Source organism: Danio aesculapii, chromosome 22 (genome assembly GCF_903798145.1).
Source record: "Danio aesculapii chromosome 22, fDanAes4.1, whole genome shotgun sequence".
In the NCBI taxonomy this organism is placed as follows: domain Eukaryota; kingdom Metazoa; phylum Chordata; class Actinopteri; order Cypriniformes; family Danionidae; genus Danio; species Danio aesculapii.
In genome coordinates this window covers 9382355-9400524 of record NC_079456.1, presented here as the reverse complement: position 1 = coordinate 9400524, position 18170 = coordinate 9382355, and the positions used below count along the sequence as shown (strand labels likewise).

The window sequence follows — 18170 nt, the reverse complement described above, 5'->3', positions numbered from 1 at the left end:
AAATGATGTTTAACAGAGCAAGGAAATTTCCACAGTATGTCTGATAATATTTTTTCTTCTGGAGAAACTCTTATTTGATTTATTTCGGCTACAAAAGCAGTTTTTTAGTTTTTTTAAAAAACATTTTAAGGTCAGAATTATTAGCCCCTTTAAGCTATATTTTTTCTCGATAGTCTACAGAACAAACCATCATTATACAATAACTTGCCTAATTACCATAACCTGACTAGTTAATTACCCTAGTTAAGCCTTTAAATGTCACTTAAAGCTGTATAGAAGTGTCTTGAATAATATCTAGTCAAATATTATTTACTGTCATCATGGCAAAGATAAAATAAATCAGTTATTAGAAATGAGTTATTAAAACTATTATGTTTAGAAATGTGCGGAAAAAATCTCTCTGTTAAGCAGAAATTGGGAAAAAAATAAACAGGGGGTCTAATAATTCAGGGGGTCTAATGATTCTAATTTCAACTGTATTTAACAATGTCATATAATGAACATTTATGAAATATGTAGATTTAAAAAATACCTTTGAATTGTTACCATCAGGTTGATGACATCGTGTGTGTAGATGTTTAAGAAATTGGTTAAAATGATCATTTATTTCTCAAGCAATTACGTTTTTGAATTGCTCCTCTCATATTGGTGATGGTCACTAGATATTGCAGGCGCAGGCCCTGAGAATCTGTAGTGGGTCATTCAGAACTTCACATCCATGCAGGTTGAAATGGGAGAAACGCCTTTAGGTATTAGAAGAGTGAAGTTAACAATTGTAACCAGGGGATGTGACACTGACAACAGAGGTGAGGATCCACATGCAGGTTTATTCAACACAGGGGCAAACCGAGGTATACAGGCAGTGTGTTAAACACCACTTTATCTCATCATCATTCTGCAGTTTCATTCCAGTCATTAGACAGAGAGTTCTTCCTTCCTCCTCTTTAACTTCAACTGTCACAGTTGTACATAGAAACAGAGAACATGCTTGCTCATTAGATCAAGCTTGATTTTAAAAAGAGTGTGTTTTAGCATGTAGCTAGCTTGTTTTGGGATGGTACCAGCACATTTTAACATATGTATGTGTTAAATATACCATCATGTTAACAGCACATTTTAGAAGTACGCTATCATGTTTTACTGCATTGCTAGAATACTGTATGTGTAGCATGTTTTTGAAAATTATGCTAACAATATGATAAAACGGTATCAATTTGAAACTTTTACCATGTTTACCATGCTGCTGCCCTTTAAAAAAGTTCATTAGTTATGTATGTTTTTAATGTACTTCAGTTAAACTTAAAAATAGGAAAGTACACTTTCAGTCTACTTGTAAGTACTTACTGGTAATTTACTTTAGGCACTTCTCAGAAAAATAATTAACGTTGCACTGGTATATTTGATGGAAAACATATTTACTGACAGAAAAGTCTCAGTATATGTTGCCTACTTGTTCATTTTGTCATAAACTTATAAGTATAATTACGTATTCTAAGTATACCTGGCTTTTAGCTGTTTTTACTCGTAATTTTCGCATATTAAAAACTCTCCAAGTTTCAGAGGTAAAGCTTCAGGCTATTCTGAGACTAAACCGCATGTATGGGTTGCCTGTAATGTATACTTCCATCACTGATACTGACGTCGACTTCTCTGGAAAACAAGCACAATGTTAATTCATTAAAATCTAGTGTTTAGTTTCACTTCTAACCTGCCACTAATTTCAACATCATCTGTGACAAACTCTGAGGTAAAATCTGCCTTTCTTGTTATGTGAGAGATGAAAGATTCTTTAGGTCCAAACATCCACAGTATGGTGTCAATTCAATTCAATTCACCTTTATTTGTATAGCACTTATACAATGTAGAATGTGTCATAGCAGCTTCACATAAAGGGTCATAATAAATTGGAACAGTGTAGTTTGTAGTGTTTAAGTTCAGTTCAGTTTAGCTCAGTTCAGTGTGGTTTAATAATCACTACTGAGAGTCCAAATACTGAAGAGCAAATCCAACGATGCGCAGCTCTATAAATCCCGAACCATGCAAGCTAGTGGAGACAGCGGAGAGGGAAAAAAAACTTCACTAAATGGCGAAATTGAAGAAAAAAAAACTTGAGAGAAACCAGACTCAGTTGGGCACGATCATTTTAATTTCTCCGCTGGCCAAACGTCTTGTGCAGAGCTGCAGTCTCAGTGGCGGAGGCTGGAAGCTGGCCTCAGCGAAGACTTGTCTGTCTCTGGAGCGTCACAGGAATCAGTCTCATGTTCTCCACTCCTCCATGACCACCACAGTAGCTGCTCAGGATACGGCCTGGTCCAGGATATGGAAACCCTGGGATCATCTCGTCGTTGGTCTTGGATCGAATCAGTGACTCTGCATAGCCTGAGGGCCTCGGGAAGAGTATCCCCAGGTGGAAAAGGAGAATAAAGAAAATAATTAGTGTAGCTGCTGTTCATAGTGTATATAAACAAGATGCATAACTTGTGTGGAAGCCCCCTAAGTGGTGCACTAAGTGTATGCTTTACTGAACAGATAGGTCTTTAATCTTGTTTTGAATTGGGAGAGTGTGTCTGAGCCTCGGACGTTATCAGGAAGGCTATTCCAGAGTTTAGGAGCTATAAATGAGAAGGCTCGACCTCCTTTACTCGACTTTGCTATTCTAGGTACTACCAGAAGCCCTAAGTTTTGAGATCTTTGTCATCATTGTGTATTTCAGTAAGACCCGTGTGTAAAGTAATAGAATCCCCTTCAATCGCTGAAATGGATTTAGCTTCATCAATCTCCGTTTCAGACAAATCTGGGGGGAGAATAAGAGAAACAGTGTCACATTACCTTAAGCAATCAGATTAATCTGAAAATCAATTCAATTCATGTTTATTTATTTATTGCGCTTTTTACAATGTAGATTGTGTCAAAGCAGCTTAACATAGTTCTAGTAAAGTCCAGATTAAGTACAGAAATAATTATGTAAGTTACTGAAAACAAAAACAGGCATGTGATTTTTGTTCTGATTCATTTTCAAAAAGAAAAAAACTTTATAATAAATAACTCTATAATAAACTTAATGATAAAATAACCAGTGGTGGCAAGGTGGCTCAGTAGTTAGCATTGTCGCATCACAGCAAGAAGGTCACTGGTTCAAACCTCGGCTGGGTCAGTTGGCATTTCTTTGTGGAGTTTGTATGTTCTCCCTGTGTTTGGGTGGGTTTCCTCCGAGTGCTCTGGTTTCCCCCACAGTCCAAAGACATGAGCTACAGGTGAATTGAATAAGCTAAATTGGCCTTATTGAGGAGTGCGTGTGTGAATGTGAGTGTGTATGGGTGTTTCCCAGTACAGGGTTGCGGCTGGAAGGACAACTGCTGCATATAACATATGCCGGAATAGTTGGTGGTTGATTCCACTGTGGTGACCCCTGCTAAATAAGAGACTAATTAAGCGAAAATAAATAAATTAATTAATATAACTAGGATAATACACTTTACTGTTGTATGATTCTAAAACACTAGTACACTGTAAAAGATGCAGGGTTCCAGACAATTGATTCATGTTGGTCCAACACAAATCAATTAAGTTAACTTAACACTTTTAACAGATTTATGTTGATAGAACATGAAAAATTACGTTGTCCCAATGAAATCTCAAGAATTGTGTTGTTTCAGCTCATTTTAAATAAGTAACGTTAATTTCAACAAGCAAAAAAATTGCTTTTTTGAGTGTATTTACTAGTTTTTTTTTCATATGGGATGCATCTGCCTCTTTGAATGCTCTAATGTTATTGCACATGTTATTGTCCCTCAATGTTTTTCGGTAGAATGGTTCTGTAAATGACTATAGAATTATGTCGTTTTTCTCGTCTTTTTTTTCTTTTGTCAGTGGGTTAAAGTGGCATCAGATGTGATTGGCCTATCACGGTCACGGATGATGAGCAACAAAATAACCATTTGACACTGTTTATAGAGGCCTGTGGTCTAAAAACGTCATTTAATTCGTCAATTTCGTAAAAACGTAAATGACTTATTGCAATATCATCCATACACTGTAAAGAAATGCTGGGTTCCACTCAATCAAAGTGGATTAAACATAAAAGAATTAAGTTGTCCCTCTAAAAAACTCAAGAATTGTGTTGTTTCAGCTCATTTAAATAAGCAAACGTCATTTTTTTATGTGTACTGTATGTTTATGCATCTGTAAAAAATATTGGTTAATTTTTTTTATTGCTTTTTTGATTCCACAAGTAAAAATGTGAAAACCCCACTGATGGGTGGAGATGATCCTGATGGAGTGAACATTCAAAATGAGACTAGTGAATTTTAAATCAGATTAGACACGTCCACCGTGCTCGCTAAACAAATGTTCAGATTTGTTTGGAGTTTTGGGGGTTTTAATTTTTGCAAGTTGCAGTATGAGACGAAAGATGAAAATGTGGCAACTAGGGCAAGTCATATGACTTACATTTATAAATAATATTTATAAATGTTGATGTAAATGTAATAATTATGCCAGCTGAAGTGCAGTTTTTTTCGGGGAAATGTGCATATTTAATGGCCGGTTTTGTCAGTTTGAGAACCAAAGTGTTTTGACTGCGTACATCCAGCAGAGGGCCACAGAGACATCTGTTTTTCCAGTTGTGATCAGCTTCCTCTATCTCAACGTTTTGATCCACTGTTACGTTGCATTGCCAGCTATTAAAGGGATAGTTCACACAAAAATGAAAATTCACTGACTATTTACTCTTCCGAAGCTTTATGTGTTTCCTTTTTTCTGTTGAACACAAAAGAAGAGATTCGGGAAAATGTTAGAAACCTGTAAACACTGACTTCCATGGTAAGAAAAACATACTATGGAAGTCAATGGTTACAGACATTACAGACTCAGTTCAAAATAACCTCTTGTGATCAACAGAAAAAGGAAACACATAAAGGTTTGTGACAAATAGAGGATGAGTAAATGAAGATTTTGGGTGAACTATCACTTTAATTACTGGCTGAATTATAATTTTTTATAAAGTTTGCTAAAATATAAACTACATGAAGTGTTTGCTTGTGCGCTTTAATAATTTGTATTTCTGTTTTTACACATTAACTGGGCATCAGTAGTTGTTTCACCAGCAGAGACTTCAGCAAAGATTTTCTATTAGTAAACTACAATCTAAAAATAAAGCTGGGTCCTTGTAAACCAACATTGGGTCAAATATGGACAACCCCAACATTTGGTTAATTCTTTCAGTTTAAATTAAATTGCACTTTTTAACTCAATGGTTGGGTGCATCCATATTTGACCCAACATTGGCAGTTTTTAGATTGCAATATATGTTAAAACATCAATTAATATCACCATTTCTGCAACATTTAGTGTCAGCATTTGATGTATAATAAATAAAGCACTTGGCATCATTGCTGAACTTAAATATGCATAAAGATAGTCCAGCAAAATGCAGATCAGAATAAGTTTAGCATAGAACACAATTTGACTTGTTCACACATTTATTTTCTGTGACTGTGCTCAGTTCTCCTTTTAACTCATTTTACCCTCGATGCTTTTATGATCTAGCGGTCAGCAGCTTCCCAGAATGCTGTTTTGACAAACACACTCACATCTATTAAGATATGACAGCTTTAAACAGGTTTCTTGATTATAAGTCTAAAAGACTAAACAGAGCTAAACAAAGCTGAATCCGAAGAATGAGGCACAAGAATTAAATTTATATGAAAGCAAGTTTATTTAATAATGTAAATAAGGCATACAGTAACACAAAACAAAATGCAATGCCTTAAATTACAAAGTTATTTTGCATGTCAACTTCACAGCAAGAGAGAGCTGTACTTTAATTATTTATTAGTAATAGTATATTGTTAACATTCAGTAAGTTACATAATGCCCTTAATTGACTTAATACTATTCGGCTTGTGTGAGATAAAAAAAAAAGAGGTTACACTTTATAATAACAGTACATGAATAAATTAATACGTACACTAAACATTACTTTATTATGAATTAAAGATTAATTAAGGTGTGTGGTAATCATGAACTAACAGTAACTACAACGTGAGTCACAAGAGTTCATGTGGGTATAACGACTACTTAATTACTTGTTAGTACATGTTGTTAATTATTGTATTAATTAACATTTAAGTTTAAGCTAAATGTAACCAACATAAACTCGTATATTGGTTACATTTAGCTTAAACTTAAATGTTAATTAATACAATAATTAACAACATAATTATATATTAAGAGCTCACGAGTTCATGATGTTTAAATTAAGCATAAACTAATCTGGTAATTAATACATTAATTAACAAACAATCATGCACTAACAAGTAATTAAGGTAGCCGTTATTCACATATGAAATCATGTGACTCATGTTGTAGTTAAAGTTAGTTCATGATTAGCGCATACATTAACTCATCATTAGTCCATAATATTGTTTAGTTTGCATATTAACACATTATTATTAATGTACTATTATTGTAAAGTGTTACCAAAAATTATTCAAAAAAGGGACAGTTTGACAGACATTTAATAATCTGTTTACAATAAAATCATTACACATATAGAAATGTGACACTAAGAAAGCAAACAAAGGAAAACCAAATCTAAAACACAAAAATATTAACTACATGACACATTTGTATAATAAAGCGGAATGTTAATGGTTGTATAAAACAAATGCTTTAAGAAATATACCTGCAAACAGCAATTACTTTGAGTATTAAAAGACAGTTTGGGGTTTATAAGCAAAAAGTTTCTTTTTTTAAAGGGGTGGTTCAGAGCGTAGTTTGAAGGCTTGGTTGTGTTTATACGATGCAAAGCAATGTGTGCTCATGCTTCACTTGTAGAAAATCATGTTATTTTTTCATATATATTACTTTGATTATATACAGCTACTCAGCTAACATGAAAAAGACTGTCATATTTCCTAGTTCCTCTGAAAGGCCCGCCCTCGAGAGGCTCTGATTGGTCAGCTAACATAATGTGCTGTGATTCGCGGATCAGCTCCAAGTCACCAGGAAAAGCGTCATGACCCTTTAAGCACACTAACATAATGTGCTGTGATTCGCGGATCAGCTCCAAGTCACCAGGAAAACCATCATGACCCTTTAAGCACGCGCTTTTGCACTGTGTAAATACTGTGAGTCAGAGTAGCTGTTAGCCGTGCCAGTTTGAGCCTCAATTAAACAGAAAATGACACAGAGGACACAGCTGAACCTCACGCCTCCTCTCTAAAATAAAATCTGATAAGTGTCTTTCACATATATTCCGTATGTGTATGTAATATGAAACGCTCTCATATATTTTGCGAGTTCATTATTTGAGATGTAGAATGCAGGAAAAGTGTCTGCACAGAGAGACACTGCAGCGCTGCTAAAGCTTGTGTGTGTTTACAGAGGTTTGACTCATAAATAGGAATTTGTAGCTAAATTGTTAGCAGTGCCAAACAGCATTTCCCTTTGTTTACATTCTTGTTTACTGCTTCGCTACAACATACCGTTAACGCTAGACACTGTGTATGTAACAGTTACATTTTAACAAATAAAAATACTTACAGGCTGTGGCTCACAATTCTCAGCTTCGTCTATTATGGTTGGAGCAACTCCTTCTTTGAGGAGTTTAGCCGAATCCAGCACTGAACTGGGAGAGATTCTGAAAGTTCTCCTTTGTCAAATGCTAGCTATATATATATATATATATATATATATATATATATATATATATATATATATATATATATATATATATATATATATATATATATATTCTGGAACATAATTAATATTAAACTGTAAACACTTCTTTCTTTGTGTCATGTCCTTTGGAAGCCCAAATACAGAAACAGAAAAAGCTCTGTGGAAATAGAAGCGTTTGGATGGCATTTTAGCTTTCTCTGCATTAACATTACAGCGCCTCTTGCCACGCTCCTTCACTGCGCAGAGTGTATGTGCATAACCTGAAGTATTTGTGATTTCACTAGCAATACTGGATGTATTTTTTTGTAGTCCACAAACTTTATTCGCTGTAGGCTTTGCTAAGCTAACTCTGAAAAAGCCAACCTCCCCCTTTGCATTGAACTTTGACCAATTTTACATTCAGATATGTTGTTTCTATTCACACAGCTACATTACACATCAACTAAAGTTCAAACTATATCATCGAAGTGGACCACCTCTTTAAATTACAAGAAGGGTAGGTTAATGACAACACATGTCCATCATAAACACCTAAGTTTGACTCTGATACATTAAAGCATTGAGGAGATACAGCCTCATGTCCACCTGATCACTAGGTGGCACTGTGCCAAAACAGCACAGGTAATGGTGGGTCATGGTTGTCTTATCTTTATAAACTACAAATTTGAATATGATAATACTTTGAGGAAATACAGCCTGATGTCCACCTGAACACTATGTGGCACTATGCAGAAATAATGCAGGTAACCTCAGGTCATAGTTCTCATTACAAATGCCCATTTTTGTCTGAATAAGACAAAGTGTTGCAGAAATATACTCTTCATTTTACTCGGAAGGCCTCATCCCATATGCCCTAATCCATTAAAAAGCGGATCGCACACTATGGTGTGTTCTGTCTTTACATGTTTGTCTACACCAGGTGTCACCAGCCCTGTTCCTCGAGATCTAGGTGTGTTTGGCCAGGGTTGAAACTGAAATCTGTAGCAGGGTAGATCTCCAGGTATAGGGTTGGTGCCCCTGGTCTATACGTTACTAAGCAATGTGAACAGATACACTCAGAGAAAACTGTGTTTACAGTTCTAAAAAGCATGGTGTGTCACAGCGGGTCCAGTGTGTGACCCCCTTAAGGGTTTATGCTCTTAAGTGACAGCTTCAAAGAAATGAAGGGTGTAGGAGACAAAAAAAAATGTTTTTGGAATGCACTTCCAGTCATCACAATGGGACGATCATTGCACCATTGCACGTTCTCTAGTTGGCACCCACAGAACACACACAATATAATAGGTACATTGTGCACACTGTGCTTCATTCTTTGTTTATTTATGTTTGTATGTATGTATATATTTATGTATGTAATTTATATATCATTATTTTTATTTATAAATTTGTGAATGCAACAGTAGTTGATATTCTGTGACACCAAACCACTTTCCTGTGCAAAGGATCATGGGTGCCTGAAGTGCCCATCAGTTGGACAGCATCAGTTTTGAGCACTGAAGATTGGAATGAACTTAATTATGGAGGTCATGTTTGTTTTTTACTCTGAAGTAAAGTGAAGTGACTATTGTCAAGTATGGCTACCCAGGGGTGTAGGTGCCTTTCTCAAGGGCCCCTCAGCCGGGTATTGAAGATGGAGAGAGTGTTCTTCTTCCCAAACCTCTTTCAAAAACCTAACTCATAGTATTTGTTTCTTTTACTATGGAAGTCAATGGTTACAGGTCTCTAACATTTGTTTTTTAAACAACTTCTTTTGTGTTCAGCAATAAAACAAAAATAACAAAGTTTGAAAACACAAGAGCACGCAACTTAAAACTAGCAACCAGCACATTTTTGAGTTTACTCAAGTTCAACCCAAGCACTGCACTTGACTCTATTTAAGTTGAGTAAACTAAAAAATGTGCTGAAGCTGGTTGCTGGTTTTCAGTTGCGTGCTCTTGTGTTTTTTTTTTTTTTTTGCAGTGAGGGGGAGTACATAGTTACTATATTTTCATTTCCAGGAAATATTCCTGCAGTAGTTTGGTTTTAATTGGACAAAAGGGCTAGGACTCTTTCTACTAAATTTCTAAATAACATAAAAAAAATATTGAGATAGCCATTTTTTCTTGATTTACAGATATTACAGAAAAAATTACTTATTCAGTCTGTAACTAAGTGATGTTTTATAAACAAATTTCGGGAGGAGCACGCGCAGAAGTTTCAGTATGAAATACGTCATTGACAATTATTCTATTATCCAATCAGTTCTTGACCAAACCCCTATATATACCAAAGCTCTCTTACCTGCAGCATCTTACGACTTTAGCATCCCTCCACCACCCCGTCACCTCACCTCTTAAGCATTACAATCCCGGGGGGAGCGTTCTGGGGCCGGGCTAGATACTTCGCTTGAATCCCAATTCCTCTCTGTTTCCTAATAAGAGGAATAACTCGAGTTTGGGTGTCTTCCCCGAGCTCAGAGCCCTGTCCCCGGACAGCACGCCAAATACGCTTTATTCTGAAACTATTGCAAGTGTGAACTCGTGAACAGTTCAAAAGTTATCAAATTTCTTTTTTGTTTTGGTCCAGCTACACCCGTGAAGCCCTAAAAAAATGATATTTGTTAAATATGTATGTGAAATCAGCTGATAGGTTGAACAAATAGTTTTATTGTTAACTGCATTTCAGCAATGTTTCTTGGTTACTCATTAGTCAAGTAGAATCGGATAATCAATCAAAAATTGCCCAATCTTTTGTAGCAAACTAAGGTGGATTCAATCTGTCAATGATATTTACCCCTATGGCTGGGATCGTTCAAGAACATCTATAGTTGAATAGGTGATGTTTTCTGCTTCTTCTCGCACACTCTTCTTCTTTCTACGACTTCTGGATCTGAACTCAAAAACCAGTACAGCCACCATGGCCACGCCCACAACAGCAGAGAGAGCCAATAGGATCACAGCTTTTTGAAAGAGGCCATCTTATGAGGGATAAAATGTTAAACTGTTAGCAGTTTAAATATTTGCGTTTTATGTGGAATTAACTAATAATTGCTAGTATTGTATCTGCCATACCTGAGCCTGTGCTACAGAGTGTGTTGATGTCCAGATGTGTGGTGTGGTTTCTGATGGGGTTGTTGACCACACAGCTGTAGGTGTGTTTATCCTGATTTTCCACTTCCAGAGGTAGAGAGAGACTGATGCTGAGATCAGACACACTGATGTTGAACAATAAACTGTTTCCTTTGTACCAGGAGAGACTCACAGCACTCACATTCACTGAACACAGCAACACACATCTGGACTCTGAAGAAGTAGTTGGGCAGATATTGTAACTGGAAATGACAGGAATTGGAAGAGGAGCTAGAAAACATTAAAGAATATATTAAATATAAATAAAGAATTGCCTGATAAACTACAATAAGATTTGGCAACAGAAGCTACAGTGACCACAGAAAACAGGAAGCATGTGTAAAATTTTCTGGTTATGAACATAACTGACGGTCCCCAAAGAAAGGAATGGACATGTGTGTCTGAGACACTTTAAGAGTATGATAGACGACCAATCACTGTGAAGAGTAAGAAAACAGGCCAATGAATGATTATGATTTGGCAGAGCTCAGCTCAGCAGGTGCTGGTGACTAATCATTGTTAGAGTATATAACCAGTGCATGCAGAGAGACCTTTTGACTTTAGCCCAGGGGTCACCAAACTTGTTCCTGGAGGGCCGGTGTGCTGCAGATTTTAGCTCCAACCCAAATCAAACACACCTGAACAAGCTAATCGAGGTCTTACTAGGTATTCTTGAAACACCCAGCCAGGTTTGTTGAGGCAAGTTGGAGCTAAACCCTGCAGGGACACCGGCCCTTCAGGACCGAGATTGGTGACCCCTGCTTTAGCCGCTTAAGAGCCAAACCAGCTGGAGACCCAGCTGCTTTAGCAAAGGAGACACACAATTCTGTACCACTCTTCGGGGAACATGGGTTACAATTGTAACCAGGACGTTCCCTTCCAGACGGAACTTTAATCACAAACAACCTTTCAACATTCCCAGGCTCTTTAATTACTGGAATATGGGAATAATTTAGAATTTCGGGGTCCTATATTATCTCTGTACCTAGCTATTTGTAGATTAGGGATATTAGAAATATGACAGTATGTTGGGAAAGCATGCCAGTCCCAAGGGGGAAGGACACTACAGAGGCCACCTGCTACCCAAAGGGGGAGAAATGGTGACAATACAATCATAAGGGCTAGCCCTAAGCAGGGGGAGTGCTGCATATGATAAAATGGTTAACAGGTAGGGAAGATAACTCGCACCGATCCCCAGCACCTAGTTATACCAAGTGGGCATACTAGACATCGTACTAGGCCAGGCACCTAGCTCCTCCACTGAACCGGGTGCTGGGGGCCTCGGAGAAACTCTTTAAGGTACGTTAGACGGGGAACTCGTTCAGGGAAAAAACACAGCAAGCATTTTTGGACACCAAGCTCAGTTTCCTCCCGATTGACTGGCATTACCCAGTAATCAAGAGGAAACTGGCTTCACACAAAGATTATAAAATCTTGCAAATGTATTAGGTATTGCTCTACAAATGTCTGCTAGAGAGGCGCCACGTGAGTGCTCTTTGTTAAGTGCGCTCTTACTCCAAGGGGACATAGCTGATAAGCAAGGGTGATGGAATCAACTATTCAGTGGGCCAACCTCAGTTTTGATAAAGCACTTCCTTTTTGCCGAGCACCATAAGAGACAAAGAGCTGCTCAGAAGATCTTATGTTCTGAGTGCGGTCCATATAACATCACAGAGTGCGAACTGGACACAGCAGTGAAAGGGCTGGATCTGCCTCCTCCGTGGGCAGCGCTTGCAGGTTCACCAATAGAACTCTAAAGTGATTGGTATAGGAAGCTTGAGCATGTAGCCAAAACTCCAGTCATGATTAGCTGATCGAAAATGCCTCCAGATCCCCAACCCTCTTAATCGATGCCAACAAGACCAGCAGAATTTTCAAGGATACTGAGTCAAGTGGCTTAAATGGATGTCTTTGCAGACACGCTAGAACTACCGAGAGATCCCAAGAGGGCATGAGAGCGGGGAAGGATGATTTTAATTAACTCGCGCTTCTGAGGAACCAGATGATTAGGTTATGTCTCCAGAGCGTGCTGCCATTAACCGCATAATGGTGAGACAAGATGGCAGCAATGTAATGTGTTATGCTGAAGGAAGGATAACATGATGTTAATCCAGCATGTCTGGGGGGTTTTTTGGTGAGAAGCACACCACTCAGCAAATAGACTCCATTCTAGCCTGAGTGATGGTGTTAACCACCAAAGCCATTGTGTCACCTATGTCTTCAGCGCTCCATCTAAGGAGCACACGTGGAGATTCCAGAGATCTGGGCGTGGGTGCCAGTGGGTGCTCCATACCTGAGAAGGAAGGTCTTTCATCAGGCGAATATACAAGGGAGGGGGCCGTTGCGAGGAGTGTGAGTTTGGGAGCCAGGAAAGCACAGTGGGGTGATGGTCCCACGGTGCACACCTAAGGGATGGGAGATCAATTGCCACTGTTTTGCTCGTCATTCGCACTGATTGCAGATCTGTTGCTTTCACTCTGGAAGTCAGTCTTGTAGAATACTCTCTTCAGTCTCTTGTGAGGCACTGAAGCAAAAAGTCTAAAGATCTCTCTGCACGTGCTGGTTATATATACTCTACTAATGATTAATCACCAGCACCTGTGGAGTAGCTTTGCCAACTCATAGGAATTCATTGGCCCATTTTCTTACTCTTCAGAGTAACTGGTGCTATAGCGCACTCCCAAAGGGTCTCAGACACAAGTCGAAGTTTCCTCTAAAGGGGAATGTTTTTTTTCTGCTTAAAAGATTGCTATTTTTATTTACAAAAGGAGTATATATTTTAAGGGAATAGTATGATTAGATGAATTTGAAAGCTGGGACAAGTTTGAAAGCTGGGTGAAACTTGACGAAGTGACAAGACTGAATATTTTGACAGTGAATTTGAAACCTAAATATGACTGTTCAGCAATAAAAAAAATTTTTTTGCATGCCTGGAAAATACACTTTTTAATTTTTTTATTTCATGTCAACAATTTATTTAAAAACTGAAGATTAGAAGATTATTCGTTTGGTTCTCTGTACAGAGATTACACACAGCATTGTCAACATGATCCCCATTCATGCAGATTTACAAAAATGGCTGAAAGAAGTATTATGCATGCGAGGCCAGAGGATTGCCTATAGATTCAACCTTTATTATACTATACATGTCATAAACAACAATCATATTTTTGTAGATTTCACAGAGACAAATATAGCCACTTTTCTATTGTGCCAAACTCTTCTTAAAACAGTCAGGTGTGATTCCAGTTGTATTTCCATGTGAACCTGGTACAGTATGGCACGATTACAAACCATTCTCTGTCTGTGCTGAACTGTGCTGGTGGAGTGAGTGTGTGAGTAAGGCTATGTTCACAATAATATATTTTAGTTTAAAAATGCATATTTTTCTCTCCTCTTTAGCCTTCCATCCACTGTCTGTTGAAGATATGTGCCTTCGATATGTGACACAGTTCAGCAATTCAGGTGGAGAAGATGTTTTGCATGCTGTCTATTTTGACAGTTTTATTAAAGATTTATGTCAGTTTGCTCCATATTGCCTCTCTTAAAAGACATGGCATGTTTACTCAATAGTATCTGGATGCAAGCTGAGATTGCATCCCTCAGCGATGCAATGTCAGACACAATGCACTCAATGGAGTGAGTGACGTCACTGTGACCGGTAGGGTTAGGGGTGGGGTAAGGTGAGCGTATTAAAAAGCATTGGATGCAGCTCAGATTGCACTGCACCAGTTCTGCATCCAGACCCCTCTCTGTTTACTGGGAGCTGTTTTTCAGTGGCAGAAGCAGACCACAGTTGTGACATTTTGCCGCAATGTTTCAAAGAGACGGAAAGTAAATAAACACATATGATGCAGATTAAAACATCTTGTGTCTGTGCGCCTACACAGTACATGAACAAAAGCATTTCAGTCGCTTTAGTGTGAATGACAGAAAGAATTGAAATCGATAGAGTAGATATGGAGAGTTTTTAGTCAAAAATGCTGTTTTTAAATTCAGTGTAAACATAGCCTAAGGTTGCAACTCTGTTGGCTGGCTGCCAGTTTCTCCTTAGCTGGCTAATCGTTTCCTAAAAATATAAATATCTGTTCATTAACTACATTACAGTTTACATTACACTTGCGTTACCAAGGCAACAACTGGCAGATTTGCATTACATTCTGGAGTTCCATTATCAGCACCACAGTATAAAATTAAACCTTCCTGTAGCCTACTGACTGGAACGAGAACCATTCGGCACTTGAGACTAATGGTTGGGTTTTCAGGCCCTCAAAAATTTGTTGTTGTGAAAATGAATGGGCAAAACACATTTAACAAACTAGTTGAAATCATTGTGGTGTAAACATTCCCAAACTGCACATTTTTGAGAACCATATTTTGTCTTGATATATTTACAAAAAAAAAAAAACAGAAAATAAAGACTTCACAAATACGTTCATTTCCATGTGTATAAAATTTTGTGAGCGGGCATTTGTGAGTGCTCCACAACCAAAATGACAATAGAGGACTAACAGACTGTAACAGACTGCTGCGTCCCAAATGGCACACTATACACTATGCACTTATGCACAGCATGTAGTGTTGTCTCAAATGGAACACTAATGGTTCTTTTACTAAGCGTAACTTCAAATCGTTTCCCTGATTATGTTTGACGGTGGCCAAATTAGTGAAATAAATTACCAAATAATACCTGCCATGAGTATAACCGCATTCTCCATCGGTAGGCGCTATAATCACTCTCCTTGAATGTGTTGAGTGAATGTGTGAAGTGTCCATCATGCCACACTTCATTATACCAGTTGATTAAGGGCATCATCCGGGTAATTAAAGCGCACTTATTATTTTTAGAGTTTTCAGTGTGAACGCACTACTTACACTATTTATACTATGAAATGGCGTAAAATAGTAAATAAGTATGCGATTTGGGACGCACCTAGTGTGTTTCTTTGCAAAGTGTCATTGCCACCTACTGGCCTGGCATGCAAAATACAGCAAATTTAATCATCTTCGGAGACACCACTCTCTGCAGTCTGTAGCGTGGTGACAAAATGTATGTAGCCGTCACATATGAGTTAGCACATTATTTGTATTATACGCGTATGCTTGACAGAAGTAAGTATAAATCAGCCCTAGGCCTGGTTTATACTTCTGCGTCGAGTGATCGGCGTGACCCACGGCACATGGCTTGCGCGTTGTGGTGCATTTTTACTTCTGTGTGCTGTTTATGTTACCCTGCAATAACACTTCCGAAATGCTGGTTGGCAGTAGGTGTTTATGTTCCTCTGTCGAGTTTCTCCAATGGTGTTTTTTCTGAATGCTACTTTAATGTACGAGTGGCTCAAACTCACTCAATCAGAGGCAGGAGCCGGCGGACGTGCAACAACTTTAATAATAAGGTAAACACAAAACAACAGTTTCCATCTGGAGCTCCTTCACGGGACTCCACACTTGTGAACACTCGCTCCAATGTGTTTGCACGACTCTCACCTCCGCCCACACTCATCAGCGCTACCAAACTGACCAATCATAGAGTTCGTGCTATGTGTCATTGCGATATGTAGCTACATTTTTTCAGAGGTTTGAATCAGAGTCGGCGACGACCACGGCGAGGGGTATGTGACCACACAAAGGAATGTTAAAGCTTTAAAATCGATAACTATGTGAATCTTAAGGCTGATTTATACTTCTGCGTCAACCACACACGTATGCTACGGCGCAGCCTATGCATGGACGCATAGCCTTCGACGTGGCCGTCGTGACACTGATGCGCACTTCTCAAAAAATGTAACTACACGTCGCAACGATGCGTAGCGCAAGCTGTGTGACTTGGTAGCGCTGATGAGTGTGGTGATGATGAGGTGAGAGTGAGGTGAGTGGGAAGTGTGGAGTCCCATGAAGGAGCTCCAGATGGAAACTGTTGTTTTGTGTTTACCTTTTGATTAAAGTTGTTGCATGTCTGCCGATTCCAGCCTCAAAATTAGCAAGTTTGAGCCACTTATTAAGGTAGTGTTCAGAAAAATACAAAACACCAGCGAAGAAACTTGACACAGAGGCCAGCTAGTGTTTAAGAAGTGTTATTGCAGAGCAACATAAACATCACGCAGAAGTATGAACGCACGGCAACACGCATTGTTTCCCTTTTTGTTTTGCTTTTTTCTGTTGTCCACAGTATTTTTAGTTGTTATAGGATTTGCCCCCTTTTCTATATATATATATATATATATATATATATATATATATATATATATATATATATTATATATATATATATATATATATATATATATATATATATATATATATATATATATATATATATATATATATTTATATATATATACAAATATATATACAAATATATATGTACAAAACAATTTGAATGACTTTCTGTGGATCTGTGAATAAGAGTTTTTTATATATATATACAATTTTCTGATCTATTTTATATTTCATTATATGATAATATTATTTCTAACATAAATAACAGTTTAAGTTTCCATAACAAAATGTACACAAATTTGTCAATTTACAAAAAAAAGTCATCATCAGTCTAATTCTAATCATAACAGCATTTAAATGTGAATATATAAATCAGACAGGGTGTTCTCACCATAGACAGTCAGCTTGAATGTGTTGAGTGGCATTTCTGTGTTGGTGTCGATTACGTTATAATCTCCAGAGTCTGTTGTTCTGATGTTGTTAATGGTCAGAGATCCAGTCTGATCCAGCTTCAGTCTGCCTTTGAAACTCCCATCGAGAACTTCTTCATGCAATGTGATTTTATTGTTGCCGATCTGAGCTATGAGAGTCTTCTGATATCCAAACTTCCACTCGATGTCCCCGTCTCTCTGTATTTCTAGAGTGACTGATTCTCCAACCATCACTGGCTTCACTGTTACAGCATCAAACATACCTGGAGAATAAAGAGAATGATAAATTGATACTGTTTTTTTAAATAATAAAATAAACTAATTTGCACATTAAGGTGACATTGTAAAATAATCTCACTGATTTCAACACCACTGTATAAATGTATAACTTACCAAATAGATGCAATAGTGTCCAACTGAAGACAGTCAGGTGAATCATTTCCTTCAGTTTGAGAATGAGAATAGATAAAAACAGAAGATTTCAGCTGTACAAAGTGAGAGATTGGTAACTGTAGCAGAGAAATATGTCCTGAATGAAACGGATATGAAAGTGCTGTGTAAGAAAATACATCCGAGCAGCACCCCCTGTCAGAGCGTCTTTGTCTTCTCACCTTGTCTTATTTAGCAAGGGTGATGTCTCTGTTTCTGTATTGTGATATTTCAGTACCAGTTTGTGTTCCTTTATAAACGACATGACAACAGTAAGATATAAAAAGGACGTGGCGGT

General features: G+C 37.7%; 1 protein-coding gene across 1 annotated transcript; it reads right to left on the bottom strand.

Moving 5' to 3' along the window:
* Positions 1-10460: 10460 nt before the first annotated feature.
* LOC130216638 (SLAM family member 5-like) lies at positions 10461-17900 on the bottom strand. The gene is made up of 4 exons (XM_056448526.1): positions 17837-17900; positions 17404-17706; positions 10737-11024; positions 10461-10642 (listed from the first exon to the last, which is right to left on the bottom strand). Exons 1-4 carry the CDS (start codon positions 17880-17882, stop codon positions 10461-10463), a joined length of 819 nt encoding a protein of 272 aa, XP_056304501.1. The 5' UTR covers positions 17883-17900.
* Between the last annotated feature and the right edge of the window lie 270 nt (positions 17901-18170).

Coding starts and splice junctions, on each gene's coding strand:
- LOC130216638 (XM_056448526.1), bottom strand. CDS start 17,882: ATGATTCACCTGACTGTCTTCAGTTGGACACTATTGCATCTATTTG. Junction 11,025..17,403: donor ATTCAAGCTGACTGTCTATG/GTGAGAACACCC, acceptor AATGTTTTCTAG/CTCCTCTTCCAATTCCTGTC. Junction 10,643..10,736: donor ACTCTGTAGCACAGGCTCAG/GTATGGCAGATA, acceptor ATCCCTCATAAG/ATGGCCTCTTTCAAAAAGCT.